General features: G+C 53.1%; 1 protein-coding gene and 2 long non-coding RNA genes across 5 annotated transcripts in view; 1 reads left to right on the top strand and 2 right to left on the bottom strand.

The window, feature by feature from the left end:
* PTPN1 (protein tyrosine phosphatase non-receptor type 1) overlaps positions 1–1,124 on the bottom strand; it is a 59,120-nt gene extending 57,996 nt beyond the window's left edge. The window contains exon 1 of one of the 2 annotated variants that reach the window (XM_046678742.1): positions 930–1,124. In XM_046678742.1, coding sequence (XP_046534698.1) covers positions 930–992 — 63 coding nt within the window. In that variant the 5' untranslated portion in view covers positions 993–1,124. The remainder of the gene's footprint in view (positions 1–929) is intronic. The other variant, XM_046678744.1, reaches the window with a different exon arrangement.
* A 2,134-nt stretch (positions 1,125–3,258) lies between these two features.
* On the bottom strand, positions 3,259–23,626 carry LOC124248964 (uncharacterized). Of its 2 annotated transcripts, XR_006891205.1 has the most exons (4): positions 23,194–23,626; positions 18,155–19,859; positions 10,168–10,232; positions 3,259–9,747 (listed from the first exon to the last, which is right to left on the bottom strand). It is a non-coding gene; the product is annotated as an uncharacterized LOC124248964 (long non-coding RNA). The 2 variants fall into 2 exon arrangements; XR_006891204.1 differs by lacking the exons at positions 3,259–9,747; positions 10,168–10,232 and having other exon boundaries at positions 17,610–19,859.
* LOC124248966 (uncharacterized) lies at positions 11,683–15,875 on the top strand. Its single transcript, XR_006891206.1, has 2 exons — positions 11,683–12,783; positions 14,442–15,875. It is a non-coding gene; the product is annotated as an uncharacterized LOC124248966 (long non-coding RNA).
* Positions 23,627–24,016: the final 390 nt, after the last annotated feature.

The raw sequence follows: 24,016 nt of genomic DNA, 5'->3' as shown, positions 1-24,016 counted from the left end.
AGCCACGACGGAAGGCTAAGATGCTCACCGGGGGAAGATACTATTTCAGAGAAGGCAAAAACGTCACCCTTCCCCGCTCCCTGCGGAAAGGGCAGTATCTGGGCCCCAGGGGAGCGGGTGCCGCAGGCCTCCTGGCTGGAAAGCTCCCTGGCCTGACATTCTCAGGGCCGCCGCTGCTCCCCTTCAGCTCGCGGAGCCAAAGTCCCTTCCTCGGACAGCTCTTCCCCGACCCCCTCCTCCGAGGCAGCCCACCTTCCGTGCAGTCACTCTCCGCCCCACTGCGACGCCTCGTTGTCTTCACAGCACTTGTCACCACCTGAAATTACCCGCTTGCGTGTTTCACGGCCCTCTTCGACTCTAAGCTCCACGAGGGGCAGGGGTCTTGCCCGTCCTGTCCGGCAAACGTTACCTCCGGCGCCCAAGCCGGGCCCGGCCCGGATCAGGCAAGCCCATCCAGCTCCGTGAAATGAATGAACAGGAAGGGGGAAGGGGACTGTCATCCCCGGGACTCACGCACACAGACCGGGGGAGAGGAAACGTGCAGGAGGGAGGAGCGAGCAGCCCTTTCCCCCCGGGAGACAAAGGAAGAGAGGACGAGGTGGTCCAGCCTAGGAAAGGAAGCGGTGGGGGTGCTCCATCAGCCCCGAGGGACAAAGGGTGGGCGGGCGGACGGGGGCGCGGGGCGAGGGCGCCGACGGCCGGCCTCGGGGCCCGGGGGTCACCGCGCGCAGGATGCGAGCTCGGGGGCGGGGGGCTGCGAGGCCCGGGAGAGACGCGGGCCCGCCGGGGGACAAAGAGGGAGGCGGCCGGCCTCTGCCGCCGTCGGGTCGACCCCTCGCGCAGCCGGGCCGGGGTGGGGGCGGCCCGGAGGCAGGGCGGCCCGGGGTCTCGGGAGGCTGCCGCGGCCTAGGCGAGGGGCGCGCCCGCACCTGGTAAATGGCCGCCCAGCTCCCGGCCTTGTCGATCTGCTCGAACTCCTTTTCCATCTCCATGACGGGCCAGGGCGGCCGCCGCGCCTCCTCCTGGGCCCGCTGCGCCGTCCGCCGCTCCAGGCCGCGTCGCCCTCGCAGCCCCGAGCCCCACCGCGTCGCCGCTCCCGCCGCTACCGCCGCCCTAGACGCCGCTGCTTCTTCATGTCAACCGGCAGCCGGAAGTACGCACCGCGCTGCCACGGGCCCCGCCCCCCAAGCGGGAGGGCCAATCAGCGCTCGAGAATGGCGGCAAGAACTTCCGCGGGGCGGGGCCTAGGGGCGGTGCTTGCGGGGAAGGAGCCCGAGCCCCGCGAGAGCTCCTGCAGCGTGCGCTCCCTCCTCCGCGCCCGGCTCCCGGCTTGGGCGTGGCGCGCCGTTGCCTAGGCGACGCCCGGAGCCCCGCCCACGGCGCGTGGGTTCGCGAAGCCCCTGCGGAGCTCGGGTTCGAGCCTGGACGCGGCCGGTTGAGTCGCAGGGTGACCCTGAAGTGGTCCTGCGTCTTTCAGCAGCAGCAGCACGGCCCCGGCCTCAGGGCTCCGTGCCGGAGTCTGGGCGGAGGGCTGCCCGCTCCACTTCCTGCCTCCCGCCTCTGGTTAGACGTCTGCCCTTTTCTCCTGAAACCCAGACCTCCGTGATTCACCAGGCTGCTGGGGAGGGCCCGCCACGCCCCGAGGGTACTGTCCTCGTCGGAAACGCAAGATTTCCCTCGTGGGACTCCTGTCCTGGGCGCTGTAGGATAGAATCGATTCGAGTCTTGGAATGGTTTTCAATATTTCCCAAAGTTGCAAGGAAATCCTGCTCAGACTGTACTCAGTGGAGCACAGATTCCGTGGTGCATGAGTGTGTTGAATCACGCAGATTTCTGGACCCATCTCCGAAGGATTCGGATACCAGGAATCTGTCTTTTTCACCAGCAACCCAGTTACTTCTGTACCTGGGGTCCTCGAAGCACATGCAAGGAGGGCTGGCGGGGATGCCTTGCTGCGGTTCTGCTTTAATCCGTCCAGCTCCGGGCCGGGCACGTTATGTGGATGGAGACCGCGAACTCCTTGGGGTCAGGAAACCTAGACGGCTGAACACCGTTCCCGTCTCAGGCCTGCCCAGAGCAGCTGCCTGGGGTCACTGGTTGATCCCAGCTCCTTCCTGAGCGCTTGTGGCAGGCACGGTGCCTCGCATTCCAAGTACACATTCCCATTTAATCTCTACAACAACCCTACAACATAGGCACCTTTGTTATTCCCATTTTATAGATGAGGAAACCGAGGCGCAGAGAGGCAAAAATCACTCGTCCGGAGTAGCGTTGCACATTGGTGTGGAGGCCAGCATCTAACCCAGTCTCCAGGGGGTCGCTTGCTTTGCAGACAGGCTTCCCGGGTCCAAATTCCAGCTCTGCTAAATACTAGCTGTGCAACCCTGGGCAAATTACCTAACCTCTCTCTGCCTCTGTTCCCTCCTTTGTAAAATGAGGCTAATAAAATTACCCACCCCGCAGGGGCAATGTGAAGAGTGACCGGGTATATATAATGCTTTTAGTACCGTCAGTGTATCAATACGTATTAGCCCTCATTGTTATGTACCTTCAAATAATAGCCAATGGAGAGGTAAATAAGTTCTTATTGAATAAATGCAATTGGTTTGATAGACAACGTCTTTAGAAACTGTGAGGGAGGGTGGTTCCTCACGGGTGCCCCTTCTGGGGACAAGTTTGGGAACCCTACGCTTGGAGGCTGCCCAGTTCCAGTCTTGGTCTACGTCTCTCTCCAGGCTCACATATTCTTCCTGCCCTTGTTTATCTCAGTGCTCGTCCATCTGAACTCACAGAACTGGGAGCTCCTCAGGGGGACAGAGAACAGGCCTGGTTCATTCCTGTCCCCGAGGGCTGGGCTAAGTAAGTAAATAAATCAAATGCCTGTCTGGAGCCCAAGTGGCCCTCAGGCCTGCAGGGATTGCCACCCAGTGACTGGGGCAGCGTTTGAGTGGGGCCGAAGCTATGCACAGGATCTTGTAGGGGGGTGCAGGGGGCCGCAGAGGCTCGAGCAGGGTTCCAGTTTGGGCTGTTTCGTGGCTGTATTGGTTTCCCAGGTCTGGCGTAACAAATCCCCACAAATGTGGTGGCTTAGAACAGCAGACATTTATTTTTGAAGTTCTGGCAGCCAGAAGTCTGAAATAAGGTGTCGGCAGGGCCACACTCCCTCTGAAGGCTGTTGGGGGGGACTCCTTTCTGCCTCTTCCAGCTCCTGGGGGCGGTGGCAGCATCACTCCAGGCTCTGTCTCCATCTTCCCGGGATTTTCTTCTCTGTGTCTTTTCCTCTTGCAGCTGTCTGATCTCCGTCTGCCTCCCTCTTATAAGGATACCTGTCATTGGATTCGGGACCCACCCTGATCCAGGATGATTTGTCAATCCCAGGTGATCCAAGATGATCTCATTTTGAGATCCTTAAATTAATTACATCTGCGAAGACCCTTTTTCTGAATAAGGTCATCTTCCAGGTTCTGAGGGTGAAGACTTGGACGTATCTTTCTTGGCTGCCCCCACTCAACTTACTACAGTGGCAGAGGGTAAATTCTTCACATAGCAGCAGCCAGAGAGAGATTTTAATAATTGGGTCATGAAACTCTTCTTTGTAAAACCCTCCAATAGTTTCCCATGCTTTTTAGAATGAAACCCAAATAAGTCCTAACCCTTGCCCACAAGACCCGTGTGGCCCCTGGCACCTCCTCAAACTCTCTCCTCTTCTTGCATTCCACTCCAGCCCAGTCCTCTAATATATTGAGCTAGTTTCTACCTCAGGACCTTTGCACCAGCTGTCCTTTCTGCCTGGACCACTCTTCTTGCAGATCTTCTCACCCTTTAGGTCTCAGATCAAATGTCACTTCTGCAGACAGGTCTTCTCTCGCCACCCTTTCTAAAATAGCCCCGAGTCACTCTCTACCACAGACCTTGTTTCTTACATCGTCACACTCATCTTTGTCTAAAATTCCCCTGCTCAATTGTTTGCCAGCTTGCTTCCTTCTCCTGCCCCCCCCCCCCCCCCCGTAATGTTCCATGAGGGCAGGGACCTCGACTTCTTGTTCGTGTCCCAAGCGCCTGGTATTTGGCCTGGTGGAGGGACCCAAGGTGCTGGATCTTCCACCGCTCTCTGAGGCTCAGCTTTCGTGGGGAGGGCTCTGCTAGCTCCTTGCCGAGGCCTGGAACCCCCCAGACGTGATGGTGGCGACTGGGCATCTTTCAGTGATGGCTGGTTAGAGAGTAAACAAAGTGTGTCGTGACAGCTGAAACCTTTTCCTGGCAGGCCTGCCCGAGGATGGTCCCACGTGGCTTCTCGGGCCTTCCCTTCATGGATTTGGCTAATGGAAGAAATCAATGACCCATTAAACTTTTAAAAATGTCCAAAAGCGTTGTCAGTGGAGAGGGATGGCTGTTTACCAAGGCTCCAATGGATAATCGACTCCTAAGCTAGCAGCATCAGCAAGTTTCCCGCTAAAATCTGGCCCGGGCTCTTTTCTGGGAGACGGCACGTGCTGAGGGCTGGGGATGCAGAGCGAGACCCGACTGTCCCCGATGAACGGTCGCTTCCTCCAGGAGGCCGCTCCTGACGCCTCCTGCTCCACAGAGCCCCATCCCTCGCTCCCTTCTCTTCTTAGCACTCAGCGGCTGTTCGAGGACACCCCTTCTCCTTCCTGGCACCACGTGGTGCTAGGTCATGTGTCTGTGTTCTGTGCTTATCTCCATCGCTAAACATGAACTTCATGAAGAAAAGAGACAAGTTGATTTGCTTCAGTGCTGTCTTCCTCGAGCTACGGGTCATTCCCAGATGAGCCCAAGAGTCCTTGGAAGGTTCCAGAAAGCAAGTTGACAGCACTTCTTTCCACCTCGTGGACTCGGAGCTCCGGGGTCCTCAGGGTCACCCAGCTCCCTCTGTGCACCAGGGAGGACACAGGGCCGGGAAAGGAAGTGGCCCGTCCCTCTCAGATTCGCACATGCTCTCCTAACAGTTTGGGCGCCTTGACTGCTGGCTGATTTGGGGTCAGCCAAAGACCTTCCCTGGGATGGGTCATTCCCCGGGGGCCGGGCCCGGGCCCACAGCGCCGGAGACAGGATGCGCAGAGTTCGGCCGCTGGCCACTAGCAGCACTCAGCCCAGTGTTATCTCGTGTTTCACGTTTCCCAGCAGCCCTGCGAGCCTGCTGTTACCCACGTTGCCGATGAGAACACGGCTGCTCAGAGAGGAGAGGGAGGTGAAATCCGGGAGCATCCAGATGCAGGATGCTGGCCTGGGCACAGCGGGCAGAAGCTCCTAAAGCCTGCGTCTGCTACTTGTTAGCTTTCAGGCCTCGGGCAAGTTGCTTAACCTCCTGGTGTCAGCCCAGATGGTTTCCAGTGAGAAAAACCCGACTGAAAGTGGCTTTCACAAAATGGGGAATTTGCTGCCTCATGAAACTGGGAAGTCCAAAGAGGGCTTGCTTCAGGCACAGCCGCATCCAGGGGCTCCAACAATGTCATCACGACTCTGTCTCTCTAGCTCGCTTATCTGCTTCCCCCTCTTTAGATTTATCTCAGGCAGGCTCTCCTCCCGAGGTAACCAGGATGGCCCCAGCCATCCCAGGCTCACATCCTGCCAGCTCAGCAACCCTGATGGAAAGAGGGCTTCTTTTCCCTGGTGGTCCCAGCAGAAGTCCTGGCCTTGAATGTCATTGGTCCAGTTGAGTCTCACCTGCCATCTCTCTGTCCAAGGGAAACATTGGCAAATGAAGAAACTGAGGCCCAGAGAGGTCAATTTCTTAACCAAGGTCACACAGCTATAAGTAGGGAAGTGGGATTTAGATATAGGCAGTTTGGTTTCAGCATCTTTACTCTCAGCCATGATGCTACACAGTCTCTCCAAGAACTCCCATGAGCTCTGAACAAATAATAATAACAATGAAGAGATAATAATAGTGATCATAATTATTACTTACAACAACACGGTGAAGCCTGCACTATTATTATTCCCCATTTGAACTGAGGCACAGAAAGGTTAAATAACTTGCCCGTGGTCACACAGCTAAGAAATGGTAGAGCCAGAATTGGAACTCAGTTTAGCTTTAGATGCTGCTTCCGGTTCTGAAATTTGATCAAGATACATGAATTCTGCACTGTTTCAGAACTCACAGGAAGGTTAGCAGCCCAGAAGCTCCTCGCTCACGTCCTCACTGGGTTCTTCCCCAGCCTTAGGAAGCCTACCGCACCCTCCACCCCCAGAAAATATTCTAGACTTTACTCCAAGCCTTTAAAAATGGATACGTAAATGTAATCCAGAGCTGTCTGTCCCGCAGGGGTGACTGCCCAGTGGGGGGAGGAGACGGCGCTCGCGGGGAACTGGGGTCACGTGGGTTCTGAGAAAAGACGCTCAGAGGCATAGAGGAAGGTTCGAGGAGGGAAGTTAGACCCAGGGATGGAAACTAGACCTGGCCCCATGCTTTCCTCGCCGCAGGGTCTGGGAGGGTTCCGGAGGTCCCTGCAATGCCCTTCAGTTTAGAGGGTTGGAGGCGGGGGGGACACTGTTGTCACGCACGTGGTGGTTCTGGGCGCAGGTCCCGGCATCTGGCTGACCTGAGCTTGTGTGACCTTGGACAAGTTTCTCACCCTCTCTGATGCTTGCCTTCCCACCTTTCACGTGAAGGCAGGATGTGACAGGTGGACGAGAGAGTGTCGCAGCCGGGTCTCTAGTTCACGGCAAGGACCAGATAACGTGGCTGTTGTTATTAATATTGGGTAGGTCGCTGAGTGGAGAAAGCAGCCTGCCGAGTGCCTCCAGGCGTTTTCACAGCGTGCACTGCAGCCGCTGCTTTGCAACTCCAGTGTTTGTCCTGCTGGCGGAGGTGAGCAGGGCCGGCTCTTGGGCACGTGTGCAATCTGCGCGGTGGCGCAGGGCCCCACGCTCAGCAGCGCCTGCACCTGGCTTAGTGCTCTGCCGCCGCTGTCTTGAAATTCTTAATATTTTTGAACGAGGGGCCCTGCATGTTCGTTTTGCACTGGGCCTCGCAAATCATGCAGCCGGTTCTGGAGGTGAGGTCCAGACTTTCAAGTTCTTGAAGTGGGTGAGGAGCAGTTGCTGTCTTTGGAGATGGAAATGGTCTTCCTCCTTTATTCTGGGAGGAGCCACTGCTCTTGGGGGAAGTTCTAAAAGTGACCTTATAAGTCCTAAAAATGACTGGATAAGTGACCTTATCCAAATACAAATTCCCCATATTGAGTTGTTCACTACTGTTTAGTAACGATAATTGTAACAGCTACATGTGTAGGGCGTTGACTGTGAGCCAGGCTCTGTGCTAAGCCAGCGCTTTACCTCCATTATCTCTCTAGATCTTCCCAACAACCCTGTGAGGTCTGTCATAGCCTCATTTCATAGATGAGGAAACAGAGTGGTTATGTAACTTGTCCACTGTCACACAGCACTGATGGCATAATGTCTATAAGTTGAGCATCTGTAGCAGGACAGTGGCCTTAGAGAAAAGAAATTAAGTTCTAAGCTTTAGCTAGAAGCGTTCCTGGTAGTCCTTGGAAGAGATGTGTGTCTTTTGGGTGAAGAATTTGCTCCGGTAGTTTTTGTATTTGGAGATAGACATGGTGTTCCATTGGAGACCCAACTGTGCAGAGAGGGAGGGGCTGGCCTGAACGGTTCTTCCCCTTGTGCGGGAGGGAGACCCACAGAGAGGACCCACCCGTGGAGTGACCCAAAGCAGAGGCACCCAGACTTGCGGGGGGAGTGTGCTTACGACTCTCACACTGGCCTCCCCTGGGCCACGGGGACCCACACAGTGGACGGAGCTTTCCTCTGAAGAATGGATGTTCCCACTGCCTGTAGCTGGGGTAGGTGAGGAAGAGAGGGCGCTAAATTCTGAAGAGAAAGGGTTAGGAAGCCCCCCTCCGTGGGAGGTAGGCTGGCTCCCACAACACGGCGGCAGGCTGGCGAGAAAGGAGGGTGACGACCACAGCCCAATGCAGGCTCGTGGGCTCCAGGCTGTTTACAACTTCATTTTGCATTTTCCTTTTCTGCATTGTAATTCCCACCTGTTATCGCCAAGGGCTCAGTAAACTTTCGTTCCCTGCTATGGGCTCGTCTTAGCTTTTGGGTAAGATAGTAATGTCCCCAATATCAATTCTCCTCTTCTTTCGTAGAAATAGGATTATAGCCGTGCACGTGGCTTCCCAGCTAAAGGCTACATTTCCCAGCTTCCATCGCAGCTAGAGTTGCCGTGGACTAGATGCCGGCCAATCAGATGTGGGTGGAAGTGACGTGGTCTACTTCTCAATCATGCCTTCAAATGCCCAGGGGATTGGGCAGGGGGTGGGGGCAGTTCTTTCTTTCACCTTTTCCTCTATCCTGCTGCCTGGAATGGGACACAGTGGGCTCCAATTTGAACTGTGCAAACAAGGGCAACCTGGAAGGCATGGAAAAGAACAAGATAGAAGGAGCCTGGGACCTGGACCCCGTGGGCCTGCCCCGTCATCCCCAGACTGATCACACAAGGACTGTTAGACGAGAGGGACATAAGAAGGACTGATCTCAGCTGACGCGCACGTGTCCGTCATCCTGTTGCTTAGAGGCATCATTTTGATTGTCCAAAATTAGCTTCTGCCTTGTGTAAGCCACTGCTAGCTGGAGTCTCAGTTATAGTAATCAAACCTGTATTCTCATTAACTGGGCCATGTTTTTGGGGCTGTCAAGGGAGAGGGCTGGGTACCACCTCCAGGTCAAGATGGTGTTGGAGACAGGAGCAGCGTGTGCTGCCAGCAGTGAAGAGGCGGCAGACAAGGGCAGTAGGAGTCCAGAGACGCACGGCTCACTGCAGCTGCCCAGCAGCCACACGGGTGGTCCATGGACACGTGGACATCCCTCCTTCTGAGTAACACCCTGCAGAAAGAACCTGACAAAGTCTGGTCTTCTTAGAGTCATGGGGCTCTATAATTAGTCAGATATTAAAGAGGAAGCTGGAAATTTTGGGGACAACTAGGGTCAGAAACAGTGCCCCGTGAGTGTTAATTCCCCTCTGAGGCCAATACTTTTGGTTATTCATCATATCCTTCCGCCTTCTTCTTGGCTCACCCGTTCTAATGGAGCCTGGGACAGTGAGCTGTCCCTTCTCGAAGTCACCTCTGCGGTTAGAGTTTGGACGTGTGACACAATTCCCGCCAAGGGGACGTGAAGCAGAGTCTGCCCGGGAGCTCCTGGGAAAGGCGTCCCCTCTTGTAAGAGACACACGGGAGGAAACGTGCCCCGAGAGCACCTGGGTCCTTGGCAACATTGTTGAGTGTGGAACCGGCCCTGGAACCACCCAGCTCTGGATTTCTTCGTAAAGATCATAAACATTTTTACTGTTGAAGCCACTTTGGGTTGGGTTTTTTGTTCCATGCGGCCGAAGGCGTGCTGATACGCTGCCTTTGTCTTCAGCCTCTGCCTTCCTTCTTCCCCGCGGGTCTCAAATTCAGCCACGTTCCTTCCCCAGAACACCGGTTGCTTTGGAAGTCATGGTCTTCTGGAAAGCACCAGCATCAGCTTGTCACCACGGTCCTTCTCGTCTCTCCTTACTTCTTCATTTTGGGAGCGAGATCTCTATCTGGGTGGGGCGAAAGCAGAACTTCAGCCTTCGTGCACGCCTCTGTGGCAGCGTGGACCCGTCTTCCTGTGTTGGCCTCAGCAATCCTCGTGTGAGTCTCTCAGCTGGCGAGGTGCCCCTCACAGGCGCGGGCTGTGTAGTACTCATCTTCGTTTATCCCCAGGGTAACTCGGGCCCTGGGCAAGAGGAGATGCTCCTTGAATGTTTGTTGAATGAATATATGAAAGGGTGAATCATCCAAACTTAATTTTATCACCTCCCTAAACAGAGCCCATTTCCCTCCCATGCCGTCCTACATTACTCTAGGACAAGACGCTGCTTGCCGAGATAGACCCGGGAAGAAGTCAATCCAGTTCTCAGTTCCAAAGCAGCTTCTAATCCTTCTCTCCTTGCATTGCTCTTAATCCACCCGCGGTCAGCCTCCGCTCCCATTGAGCGCTGAGTTAGCTCTGACCCAGGTCTTCTCAAAAAAAAAAAAAAAGAAAGAAAGAAAGGAAGAAAGAAGGAAGGAGAGAATAAGGAAAGTGTGTTTGTAGGTAAATCATTTCAAGAAACATGGAAGAACTACGGAGAGAAGAATTCAAAGTGGGCATTACCTCCGCTCAGAGCTGGAACTTCTGGCATTGGCAGTGGGACATTTTTATGTCTCGCAATTCTTCTCCTAATCACAAAAGGAATACACAATTAATGAAGAAATCTTGAAAAGTGCCCATGAAAGCGAGAAGGCATGCTCTTCTGTCCTGCCCGCTCCCAACGGGCACTGTTTCGGTTTGGTGTGCGCGTTTTCCCGTTTCTTTAGCTCCCGCTGCCTCTTCAGCTCTGTCTCCATCTCTGCCTGTGCCTCAGCCCCTCTCCTGCCTTCCGCTCCGTCTGTCTCCCTCTCCCCAGGTCCCTGTCTCTTTCTGTCTCTATCAAACAAGTATGTCCAAGTTCTTCGCCCTTCAGAGGGGTCATCCAGTAAGCAGTCAGCGCAGTCTAATTCCCATTGTCCGAAGCCGCTGACAATGGAGGCCCCCCCCCCCCCCCGCGACAGTATTTTCTGAGAAACCCGAGTGCCTTGTCCCGGCCCCCTGGCCCTCACTCTCTCCTCTGGCTCTGCCTTGCTGCTGTGGTCCACTCTCCAGCTTCCCTTCCTCTGCACGTAGCACTTAGGAATGCTTTCGGCTGCGAGTAACAGTCTGACAATCAGCAGCGTAAGCAGATCAGAGGTCACTTACCCTACAGAACAAGAGGTCTGGGGACGGGCATTCACCCGTCCTGCTGCCCGCACCCCCTCAGCCCCCCGTGTCCGGCCGCAGCTCTCTGGCTGAGAGCTTTCTCCGGCCACAGAGTGGGCTGGGCTCACCCTGGGGCCTGGCCGGGAGCGCTGGGGGGCCGTGACTTCAGAAGCAGCCCTCCACCAAGCACACGTGGAGGCTGCCGGATGAGCAGCTCGGCTCCTTGCTCCTCAGGCGGGCCACCTCAGAGGCGTGCGCTTCACGGTCTCCCAGAGGTCCCCAAGGGGAGTGAGCCCCTCTTGCCCAAGTGACAACCTGCTCATGGACACCCCTCCCTTTCCCTGTGTCACTCCCCACCTGAACGGGTGCTTCCTGAGACTGCCTCCCAACTGGGGGCCTTGTACTCGCACTCTCGTCTCAGAGTTGGCTTCCGAAGGACCTCGGCCTGAGGCTGCAGACTTCTGGCCTTTCCTTCTCTCTAACCGAAAGGCTTCGCGTAGAGGCGTCTTCTTCGACTGGCTATGACTCCACGGACTTTGGGCATCTTGCAAACAGCAGCACGTCCCAACTGCTAGTCCTCAAGACGTCAAAAAGATGCCGATTGCAACTGGGGGCCCCTACTGCACCGGCTTTGCAGCAGGGGCTTTACATACAGAATAAGGCGATGCTAGGGGCCTCCGGCCCTCTGAGTCACTCAGTCCAGGTTCAGAGGTCGCCCAGCAGCTGGGGAGAGCCACTTCAGCAGATCGGCACCCCACGCCCACCCCGCCCCCCAGCTCCAACCCCCTAGAGCCAGAGTCAGGCCTGAATGGGGAATGGAGGGGGGGGATGTGGAAGAATTTTGAATCAAATCTGAGACTGAAGTTTTTTCAAGTAAATTTTTATTGACCTACAGCAGATATTCAGAAAAATGTACATGTCCTTAAGTAAATAGCTTAAAGAATTTCCACAAACTGGACATACTCACGTAACCAGCATCCAGATCAAGGTACAGAGCTCCAGCAGCCGCCCAGAAAGACACCTTGTACCCCTTCTCGTCATTTGCCCTCCTCAAGGACTACCACCGTCCTGATGGCTGACAGCCTGGATTCGTTTCGCCTGTCTCTGACCTTCACGTGAGCGGGGTCAAGCACTGGTGCTCTCATGGCAGCCTTCTTGGGTCAACACCGTGACCGTGAGATCCAACCGTGTTGGTGGAGTCGTGACTCACTTGTTGAGACTGACATTTTAATCTGAGGAGCTCTGAGTCTTCAGAGCTGAAAGGAGACAGTCTGACAAATTACGGAATCAGAGAGAGGTAGGTCGAGGCAGCATGTCTGGGCACATTCCTGAACTTCCTGTTTCTCTGTTTCTATGGAACCGGGGAGAACATAGATTTCTCCCTCATCAGGTCCCTGTGATGAGCCGGTGAGTCCAAGGGCGAGGTGTTCAGAGCGGCGCCTGGCGCACGGGGAGCGCTCTGCGGGAGCCCTGCTACCAATCCCTCCACTACTCGGGTGTTTTTATATCACCCAGAGGGAAAAGGAGGTTTCAACGATGAGTATTTGATAGTAGTTATTATAAAAATAAAATGATTTCGAGGTTACACCTCGGCGAGTTAAGACATCTCGCTAAACCGGTGAGACGTGTGTCATCTCAAGAAGCACATCAGCCCTGAGGGGTTACTAGATGCTCATTTGACAGAAGAGGCCACTGAGGCGCCGAGGGAGAAGAGCTCCCTGGGGTCCCAGAGCGAGTTGGCGGCGCCTCGCCCCTCGGGCCTCGGAATCCTGCTCTCCTCTTCGCCCTTTCACCTGCTGCTCATCTCCTGCTGGGTCCAGCGTCCTCAGCTCCACTGGGGCGACCGCCCCGGGCTGCCGCTGGCATGACCCCTCCATGCCGTGCTGCCTTTAGAACTTACTGGAATGTTTGCTGTGTTGATTTTCCCGTCGACCTGTCCCCCTGAGGCTCAGTCTTTCTTGTGGGTCTCAGGAGCAGCACGTCGTGAAACGCCAGGTGAGTCAGTCGTACTGAGCAAACAGGTTCGAAGGTAGCCCATGGTAGTGGTATGATGGCTGGGGGATGTTGGGGTTTTTTGGCTGAAATTAGTCAACTGAGGGACAGTCGTGCACCACATAGTGACATTTCGGGCAACAATGGACCACGTATACAGTGGCGGTCTCATAAGATTAGTCCTATGTAGTTTGAGCGTGTGGTAGGCTAGACCGTCTAGGTTCCTGTGAGTTCACTCTACGGTGTTCGCATGATGATGGAATCACCTGAGGACGCATTTCTGAGAACATGTCCCAGTCGTTAAGTGACACGTGCCTGTGACAGAATCCTCTCACTGCAAATCACAAAATCAGTTCTGGCCACCAGGAACAGAGGAAGAATTTGTGAGAAGGAAGCAAGACACTATAGAATGGAGACAGAAAGCTCCAGAAGCAAGTTTGGAAAGGACCGCAAACAGGATGCCCTGGGGAATCTGGGTTGCATGAACTGGTTAGTGTTGTCCTCAGCCCTGATGAGGTGTCCCTTAGGATGCTTCGGTTGCTAGTAACAGAAAACTCAACTCAAACTGGCTTAGCAGTGAGGGAGCTGGGAGGTGGGGCAGCTCCCAGGTGCATTGACTCAGAGGTTCAGGAATGTCTTTGAGAACCCAGATTTTCTCTCTTTCTTCCCTCTGTCATCCACATGTTGGCTTCATCTAGAAGCAGGGTCCCTCGGTGGCTGCAAAGTGGCTGCCAGCTGTAATCAGGCTACAAAATCATTAACATCCAGTGGGGAAGAAAGAGAGAAAGTGACTTTCCCTGACTCTCTGCTAAGGCCAAGGAAGTGTTACTGCCAGAAGCTCCCAGAAAATCTATCCTGGCATCTCCTTGGCCAAACTGGCTTGGGCCTGTTCACCCCTGAACCAGTCATCAGCAGAGGCAGCGAGAGGATTTTGGCCTTCAGAGGACATTGGCAGTGTTGGGACACTTTTCTAGGTATCGCAACCAGACGGGTGTGAATGGCATCTCAGGTGTGGAAGTCAGGGATGCTGCTGAATATCCCACAATGCCCAGGAGAGCTCCTCCCCCATTCACACTCTACAGACAATTATCTGTTGCAGAAGGTCGGCCGTGCAGAGGCGGGCAGCCCTGGCTTGGACTGATCAGCCCTCCTTGCACCCGGGGGACAGCTGTGAGGAGTCACCCACAGTGTCCACTGCAAACTGTTTTTCAGAAATTTTTGTCACTCTGTTCAAGATTCAAGTTTCAGAGAGGGTTTGTTTGGCTTGGCCTGGGTCCCTTGCCCACTCGCAGGCTAGAGAGTGCAAGGCCCCGTGGTTGACCAGTAGTTCCCCTCCAGGAAGCTTGGGATCCTGGCACGGGAAGTGGGAAGGGCTGTTAAACAAGCAAAACCATACAGAAAAGCCCACCTCAACTTCTCTAAGAAGGTTAAGCTCTTGGTGCTGCCGGAGGGGACACGTTTCACGTCTTAACTGAAAACCCACAAAACTGTGACACACTTCCTCAGTGACACTCCCGCCAAAGAATGAGAGGGAGGTACCCCAGAGTGACGCAGGGGGGCAGGCGTCCTCGGGGGTGGCGTGGGGAGAGGCGGGCAGAGGAAGAGGGAGGGACGCCTTAGCTGGACTTGGAAGATGACTGTCATCAATTCCTTCCCTTCAGATGTGGCGTCAACTCTTCCACCTCCTTGAATCTGGCCTGGCCTTGACCTTTGACCAACAGAACATGGTGGAAGGGATGCTCCCCGAGTTCTGGGCTTCCTGCTGTGTAGCCCTGAGCCGCCATGAAAAGAATTCCCGGCTACTCCAGTGGACGAGCACTGAGGCGCCATCTTGGGCACCTAGGCCAAGTCAAGGTGATGTCAACCCTGCGGCCCACGGCCTGCAACTGCCGCAGACCCCAAGTGAGAACCGCGCAGCTGAGCCCACCGAACCCACAGAACTGGGATTGACCACAAGAGACTGTTGTTTTTAAGGCACTAAATTCTGAGGTGGTTTGTCATGCATCACCTGATAGCCAGAATAATATATAAATATAACATACGTATGTAATTACTTCTATTTTCATATTTACTATTTTAATTAAAGTATTGTTATTATAAAAGTAATACAAAAGTGCTGTAAAAAATGGAGAAATGTAACACCACCCTGGTCACACGGATTTAACCCCAATCACAGTCACTATTAGCATTTTGGGGTGTATTCTCCCAGATTTCTTTCCTATGGACGCTTTTCATACAGCAGTTCAAGAGCATCTTTTTTTTCCCTTTACCATTATGTCATCATCGTTATTCTACATTGCCACAGAAAACTACACTAATAATTCTATTAATAGCCACTTAAAGTAGACAGAATAATAGCCCCCACAGAGATGTCTATACCCTCATCCTTTGAACTTATAAATATGGTACTTTAGGCGACAAGAGGGACTTTGCGGGTGTGATTAGGGTAAGGATCTTGAGGTGGGGAGATGAACCTGGACCATCCAGTAAGCCCAGTGTAACCACAAGGGTCCTCGTAAGAGAGAGGCGGGAGGGTCAAAGTCAGGAAAGGTGATGCGAGTAAGGAAGCAGGGCCAGAGAGGGAGCAGATGATGCCACGCTGTTGGCTTTGAAGATGGAGGATGTGACATGAGCCAAGCAATTCGGCCTCTAGAAGCTGGAAAACAGGGAGCAGATTCTCCCCTAGAGCCTCTGGGAGGGATGCAGGTCTGCTGAAACCCGGATTCTAGCTCCGTAAGACCCACTTCTGGACTTGTGACCTCCAGAACTGTAAGGTAATGACTTCGTGTTGCTTTAAGCCGCTGAGTTTGTGATAATTTTTGGGAGCGGCCATAGGAAACTAACGGGTCAGCTGACTGAACATTTTACACACTGTCTCTTACTCATCCTCACAACCCGCCTGTGAGGCAGGTCCCGTTACCATCTCCACTTTAGAAATGAGGAAGCTGGTGCTCAGAGGGATGAAGGGACTTCCTCAGGACATGGGCTGGCCCCGCCCTTTATGGCTCCGCTTACAAATACCAATAGTATTGGGTTTATCTGGACTCGTGTGAACATACAGACGTCAGTCGAGGCCTCTGTTGTGGCGCCATCTTTTTTAAGTTGTTTGTTCCATTGTTAGCGTTGTGCCTTCTCGGAAGTCCCCACCAGCCATAAGCTGAAAACCGCAGTTTTGAAATCGAAAGGGGGCATTGACTCACTGGCTTGTATCATTATTGGCACCAAAGTGTCTCATTTAAAACAATGAAATCCCAATTCACTTTGGGGTTTGGACAGGCCACACATGACTTTGAAGGTCTGCCTGAATCTTAACTGCGTGTCAGGCTCCCGCACTGGAGACCGGGTTACAATGACACATTGAAGGGAGACCTACAGAGCGTCTGAAATAGAATCGAGACGCAGCACGTCCGCAATCTGAAGATGATGCAGTTTGAACAAAAAGGATTCTTTTTTGCCAGCTGAGTTTCTGCCTCTTTTGGCAAGGTTGGTCCACCCGTGAGCCAAGCTCGCAGAGCCAGGGGTGAGGGCCAGCAGGGTGCCCCGACTGCGCTTGCCTTGACCTGTTGGGAACAATCCTTTGTAACGTGCTGGAAAACAGTCATTCCTCACACCCAACACCAAACATCTACGTTTCTCTAACATTCTCCCAGCTGCTCACAGGTCTGTGTGAGGGTAAGGGTCCCAGGCTCTCACTCGCTGTTACACAGGTCCCCTCTGGGGTCAAGATTCGCTTCAGAGTTCTCACCAAGCTTGATTTCCCCCCAAATGTGCAGCTGGTAGCGCTACTGTCGAGTCCTCCGAAATATTGTTTTTCACTCTTTTTTAAGACATAATGCACCTACAGTAAGATTTACCCTTCTTAGTGTCCAGTTTTGTAAGATTGAACATCTTATGATGCACAAAACAGTCTCCACGACAGAAAAACCCAGCCCAAAGTGTCAACAGGGCTGAGCTGAGACCCCTGCATCACAGCTGCGGTCAAGGAATGGCCCTTGGTTGGCGGCCTTGCTCGCGCATCTCACTTCCCCATTGTGAGATCCACGCCCCCCTTGCCTCTCCTGTGTGCAGGTAGTTGTGTAATGTCTCTTTTCCCTGCTCTAATATGAACTCTAAGGGGCAAGGATTTTGTCTGTCATATTCTCTATGTGTTGCATACAGTAGGTGCTTAATAAGTGTGTTGACTGAATGAAAGTGCCAATGAAAACCATCTTTCGTAAAGCACCTTTTAACTTTGAGGACACCAGCAGACTTCTCTTAACTTCTGTCTTGATACCTCTCTAAACATGTTTTGGGGAAAAAATAGATGTATGAGAAAGACAGAGAGAGAGAGAGAGAGAGAGAGAGAGAGAGAGAGAGAGGGAGGACATCATCTTTGTAGAGGAAACCTGAGCAGGAAGTCCAGCACTGCCACTCAACAATTACCACCTAACCCAGAGCAAGTCACATTCGCTCTCTGAAGCCCTGTTTTCTCATCTGTAAAACAGGAATCATAGGGGCCAGGCCAGCCCAGTGGCGCAGCAGTTAAGTTCGCATGTTCTGCTTCGGCGGCCTGGGGTTCGCCGGTTCAGACCCCGAGTGCAGACCTACACACTGCTCATCAAGCCATGCCGTCTGTGGTAGGCGTCCCACATATAAAGTAGAGGAAGATGTGCATGATATTAGCTCAGGGCTAGTCTTCCTCAGCAAAAAGAGGAGGATTGGTGACAGATGTTAGCTCAGGGCTAATCTTCCTCAAAAACAAAACAAAACAAAACAGGAATTATAAAAACAAGATTAAATGTGCTAATGGATATCAAATGCCCCGCAGTTTGTAAATGTTACTTTTGTACTTTCTTCCCCTTTTCCTCCTTCTCTTGAGTTTCCTGGCCAGCATCGGTGCCACTGTCGGCCCCTTCGGCCCATCCCAGAGGACGGCCTGCGGCTGGTGGACAGCTCTACACGTGTGTGTGGTTTCCGACCTCCAGCATCTGCATCGCTGTCCAGCACCCGCGTGCTCTGTGTGCGCGTAGCAGGTCACGAGGGAAGTGCCTGGGGGCTGGTGGCCCTACACACAACCTTCAACCATCGAGAGACAGGGGTTGTGCGTAAATGTCCCAGCTTCCTCACCACTTCGGGGGACAATACTGAAGTGTACACCACACCATCGCCCAGAGGTGCCCACTGGCACTGAGCCCCAGGTGCCCACAAAGGTAACCAGCTCAAGGACCCCCCCTTTCTTGGCGGTCCTCCCTCCCCAAGCTCGCTTTCCCACTCGTTCTCCCTGGGATCGTCTCCCACCTAGACGGCTCACCCCTGAGGAGTAGCGGTCGCCGTCTGTGCCCCTCGGGTTTTCCATTTGCCCAGCTTCATCCAACTTCTGGGGGCCGGCACCTACCTCCTTCTGCATGAGTTTGGGCTTTTTCCTGGCTGTTGGAGTCAAGCAGGCTAGAGGCGCTGGAGAATTCATGCTCCCTCCCTTCTGCCCAGCAGCTGTCAACCATCGCACAAGGAGGCTGAGTACAAACACCCCAGCCCTCTGGTCCATCAAGCAGGGTCCCTCTGAGAGGCGTGCTCCACACCGGGCGGCTCCAGCTGCCCACAGTAGTAACCGTCCTGATAACTTGCTTGATTTTGTTGTCCTCCCTCTGCTGGCTCGCTTTCCTCTTCCCTACTGGTATGTCATTCGCCTTCCTAATAAATTATTCGTCCTCGAATCTTTGTCTCAGGGCCCACCTCTGGAGAAACCCAAACTAAGGTACAAGCTCTGCCTTTGGGGGTTTCCAAACTGAGATAGCAACTAGCTGCAAGGGTAAACAGTCCTCTTTTAGAACTCCCCAAAAGAACAGAGTGGCACATGCTGTCCTTCCAGTAAACAGCACGCCTGAAATAATGCAGACGACTCCTCTCGCTGGGCAGAAGCATCTCTCCCGTGGCATTAACAAGCCACCCCCCCACCCCACCCTTTGGTACATAACTGCCCCCTTTATTTCAAATGAACTCCTTTGCTGTGTTTCACAGAAAATTACCGAAACACAGAGGACGTCATCGGTAGCTTTGGAAATGTCCTTTCCGTCTCCAGCCGGGGGCATCTCTTGCTGGGATTTGTTGAGTTACTTTCTGGGGATAGTCACGCTTGTTGAACGTTGGCAGGAAGAGCTAGCCGGGCTCAATACTTTCATTTGCCAAAAAGAAATTGTGCAGAGCGGCTGATGGGAAATCCCACAGCAACTCCCCCCCGGGACCCCCGATGCTTTATGCTATTTTCTAAATTTTCTTTCTTTTCATCCCGTGAGTTTGAAGGATGCTGGCTAATTCAGGGGCCTCCTGCATCGATTGCATGCTCTTCTGTGCCAGGCACCCTGCCTTTCCGTGGGAACCACCCCTTCCATAAGTTCTCTCTGTCCAGGGTGTTCCTGTGACACCCCAGCCCGACAACAAGCAAGGGACTTAGCACCAGCCAATCAGAGCAGCCAAAGCACAACGGCCACCATGATTGGTTCAGGGAAGGGCATGTGGTACAAGTTGGTCCAATCAGAGTTCATCTCAGGATTTGTGTGGCGGCTACTAGGAAGCAGGTTGCTGCATCCCCTGTGAGCTTGGCGTGGCCGGGATGCTGACCGGGAGCTTGGCTTACCAAACATCTCAGTTCCAGGGGGGTTTTAGACGTTGAGTTTCTTCTCACCAAACACTGCTCCTTACTGTATGCTTGCTGTTCAATCTCCCTGGAGAGCAGAGTCCTTAACAGTATTTTTGAGCAGAGTCTAACTTTCCAGTCACTGATGCTTGTTTTAAAAAGCTCGGCCTAAAATAGTTCCAAAATCTGTTCTAAATAGTTCTAAAATCTGTTTTAAATCTTGTATTGGTCAGGATATCAGTGCAGCTGCTGTCATAAAAGCGAAAATAACTATCTTGAACAAAATAAAAGTTTAAGCGTCTCCATGGAACAGCCCAAGGGTTCGTGTCCAGTGGGCTGTGGTGGTTCCACGTCATCTGGGATTCAGACTCTGGCTGTCTTGTTGCTTGACGTCCTCAACAGGTGGCTTCCACTTTGTGGTCTAAAAGGGCTGCTTTAGCTCCTGCCATCGTATCCATATTCCTTCCTGCAAGTGGAAACAGGAAAAGGGGAGGGAGAAGTCACCTCTGTTCCTCCCAGTGGCACGACCCAGAAGCTGACAGTCACAGCAGGGGATGCAAGCTCTGGTCCCCAGCCCCCTCCTCCTGCAGCCTTCTCCATGCTGCTCTGTGACCTATGTGGACAGCAGCAAAGGGCTCTCTTGCCCTCTGGCTCCTGATTGGATTTAATCAATGAGAGACAGTGGCGGGAGTTAAGAGGAAGGGAGCAGAGCAGGTCTGGGTACTTATTCCTGCAGCCCTCCTTCCGTCTTTGCCCCTTCAGGCCTACGGTGATAACACCTCCGCTAGGACTATCTAGGGGTCCGAATGCCCCGTTACTGCCTGGTGGTGATGACACTCCCTCTGGCACTAGCCCTGGGGTGTTGCAGCATCTGTGGGTCCCCTAAATGCCACCTTATAAATAGTCCTCAGCAATAATCCATCGATGAAACGCCCCCCACTGGGACCCTGGCTGATATGAGTCCTCTTAACAGTCCTGGGCGATGGGTGCCTTTATCGTCATCTCTATTTTGTAGATGTGAAACTGAGGACCAGAGAGGTTAAGCGCACTGCTAAAGTCACAGAGCTAGTAAATGGCAGCACCAGTGTCTGAACCAAGGCAGTCTGGCTTCAGAAACCACGTTCTTCACCACCGCACGGGTCTTGGCTTCTCAGAAACGTGAGGAGAGAAGGACCATGCTGTGGATTAGCCCCCAGTCATCATTAACTGCCGAGGGCCTCAGCGCCCCATCTTTTTGGTGAGGGGGTTGGACCAGTCCAGGAGTTGCAAACCCGAGTGCCTGCAGGGGCCACGAAGTGACATAAATGGGGGAAGTGGGCTGGGTCACTGCCGCAAAAAAATATGCCTTCTCCTTTTCTCTTTAAACATGTGGCCCTCTTCGTCTGTCTTTCCTTTCCCCACTAGCACAGAGAACAAAGCACAGAGACACAGTATTTAAACTGTGCTTCTGACTGGCTGACAGTAGCAAAGACTCGGCTCCAGTGGCTTAAACAAATTAGAGATTTATTTCTTCCACGTAGAACCAGGCTTGAGGTCAGCATTCCCAGGGGCAGGTGTCATGATGTTGTTCAGGATTCTGTTTCCTTTCCTCTCTAGCGCAGAACTTCCCTCCTCAAGGTCACAAAATGGCTACTTGAGCTCCAGCCATCATTTTTGCATTGCAGGGAATATGAAGGAAAATGGCAGGGCACCAAAGGGCTTTCTCGGAAGCCCCAGCACCAAGTTCTACTTACAATGCGTTGGCCACTCAACCTCAGCACCAGAGACGTTTTGGACTGAATAATTCTTTGCCGTGGGAGGGCGTCTTGTGCACTGTAGGCTGTTTAGCAGCATCCCCGTCTCTACCCACTAGGTGTCAGTAGTGCTCCCTCTCCCCAGTTGTGACAACCAAAACCAGTCTCCAGGCGTTGCCAGAGGTCCTCTGGGGACAAAACTGCCCCTGACTGAGAAACACAGAGGCACTCTCAGGTTTAAGAGAAGCTGGGAAACGTGACTTTTGTATATTGCCACCCCAAATAGCGTAGAAGTTTCTATTAGTAAGAAAGAAGTGGAGGTTGGACACTTGGATGGCAAAAAGCAGTCTTTGCTTCAAGAGAACTTGTTCGCTTTCCTCTTGTTTCTACTGAGAGAAACAATGACTTGAGAGGATGATAAACAGTCTTCGTGTCGGGAGTAATAGGGAATGGTGGGGACTGTGGCAAACTGAGAGCAAAGGCCCATTTAAAGGGGAGGCTTTCCAGCCCTGCTGCCAGAAGCAGGTATGGGAGCAGAGTCGCTGGAGCTTCTGTTTTTTCAAGAAAAGCTGGAAATCCGGATTTTTATATGCAATCTCCCCTTTTTTTTTTTTTTTTTGAGGAAGATTAGCCCTGAGCTAACATCTGCTGCCAATCCTCCTCTTTTTGCTGAGGAAGACTGGCCTTGAGCTAACATACATGCCCATCTTCCTCTACTTTTTTTTTTTTTTTTAAAGATTTTATTATTTCCTTTTTCTCCCCAAAGCCCCCGGTACATAGTTGTATATTCTTCGTTGTGGGTTCTTCTAGTTGTGGCATGTGGGACGCTGCCTCAGTGTGGTCTGATGAGCAGTGCCATGTCCGCGCCCAGGATTCGAACCAACGAAACACTGGGTCGCCTGCCGCGGAGCGCGCGAACTTAACCACTCGGCCACGGGGCCAGCCCCTCCTCTACTTTATATGTGGGACGCCTACCATAGCATGGTTTGACAAGCAGTGCCATGTCTGCACCCGGGATCTGAACCCCGGGCTGCCGAAGATGAATGTGCTCACTTAACTGCTGTGCCACCGGGCCGGCCCCCAACCTCCCGTTTTTAAATATTGGCAACTAGTTCAATTTTTATAAAGATTTTTATGAGTGGTATTTGACCTACAGAATGCTAGTTTGCAGTGACTGGTATATATACGTATTTTCAAATTTTATTATGGAAAATTTCAAACATATGCAAAAATAGAATTGTATAATTAACTCCTGGGCAACCACCTTCAACAATCATCCGCATTTTGCCGAGTTACTTTTTATTCATTCCGCTCAACTTGTTCTTTCTTTGCTGGAGTAGTTTACAGCAAATTACAGGACTCTTGTCATTTCACTAGTAAATACATGATAATCGCTATTTTAAAAAACGAAATCACTAAGCTCGTATCACATCCCCCAAAGTTAACAACAGGATCTTAACACGGAACAGGCGATTCTAAGGGGCCCCCAGCCCTGCCGTCCTTAGCTCCCTCAGCTCGAGCTCCTGCTCCACCCCAATCACCCCCCTCCTGTCCTCTGTCCTCCTGTCACACCTGCGTCTGTCACAGACAGACACACAGAAGCACAGACACACAGATACACATACACACACACAAGCACAGAGACAGACACAGAAATAAACGAAGACAAAAACACCCACAGACCAACTCACCAAACACCACACACACAGACACACACAGACACACACACACAGACAGACAGACACACACGGAAACACCCACACGGACACACACATACGCAGACAGACACACACGGAAACACACACACGGACACACACATACGCAGACACACACACGGAAACACACACACGGACACACACACAGAAACACACACATGCAGACACACACAGACACACACACATGCAGACACACATGCATTCCTCAATCACCTCTCCGGGAATCAAGCCCACGTCCGCATGCAGCGCCGAGAGCCCTTCTTCCCCGGGCTGGACTCAGCGCCTCCCGTTCCCTCCCCGGCCGCCATCTCCTCGGGCTGACTCAGTTTTGCTCCTGAACTGGTGCACTCACCCAGCCCTTCATTTTCTCGTGTGCAAAACAGGGAGAACAATTGCAGCTCTCCTCCGACAGCGATGCGGGGTGGAGCGTCACTGGAGAGTTGCACACTCCTTGTGCAAGTGTTAAAGTGCTTAATAACGACCGTGCAACAGCGGCGACGACGGGCGATGACAGCCGGCAGAAGCTGGAGTCGACAGAGGCCGGGAGGGGCTCTGGGTCTGAGTCCTCGGGTTCCAGACCGGGATGGCACTGCCGCCCTGAAGCCTCACCCTTGCCCTCTGTTGATGCCTGAAGACGTTTTGGGGGCCTGGCAAGAGAAGAGGGTCAAAATCCAGATTCCCAGCTCAAGCCATTAAGGGAGAAAGATACCTTGCAGTTCGGTTCCTAAATTAGAAGATGATTTCCGAGCGTTTAAACACCTCACTTTCTCTCTGTCCCATCTACCCCGCTGCGCACACAGCTCGGCCCGGGCGGGGCTCGGCTCGGAGGAGGCTGGGCGCGCCTGCAGGAGCTGCACAAACAGGCCTGGCTCCCGCCGTGACCTGCGGGGACGCGCCCCAAACACCCAGGGCACAGATGCCACTTCGGAGGTTCAGCTTGCAGGCTGCCTGTGGCCCCACACGATGTCATCTCACTGAGTTTGCTGGTAAACAGACCTTGCCTCGCTTTTGGTTCTTCCCAGAAACTTGGTTTCTCTTGGGGTCACTTGAGTAAAATGTGAATCAGCCTCATTTCTTCTGGCCTTTTCAGGAGAACCAAACTTTCTTGATGTTGAAAAACAGATTTTTTAAAAATCCCTTGCTGGGGACCAGCCTGGTGGCACAGCGGTTAAGTT

Source organism: Equus quagga, chromosome 12, assembly GCF_021613505.1.
Source record: "Equus quagga isolate Etosha38 chromosome 12, UCLA_HA_Equagga_1.0, whole genome shotgun sequence".
Taxonomy (NCBI): domain Eukaryota; kingdom Metazoa; phylum Chordata; class Mammalia; order Perissodactyla; family Equidae; genus Equus; species Equus quagga.
This window is presented reverse-complemented; position numbering and strand designations above follow the sequence as displayed.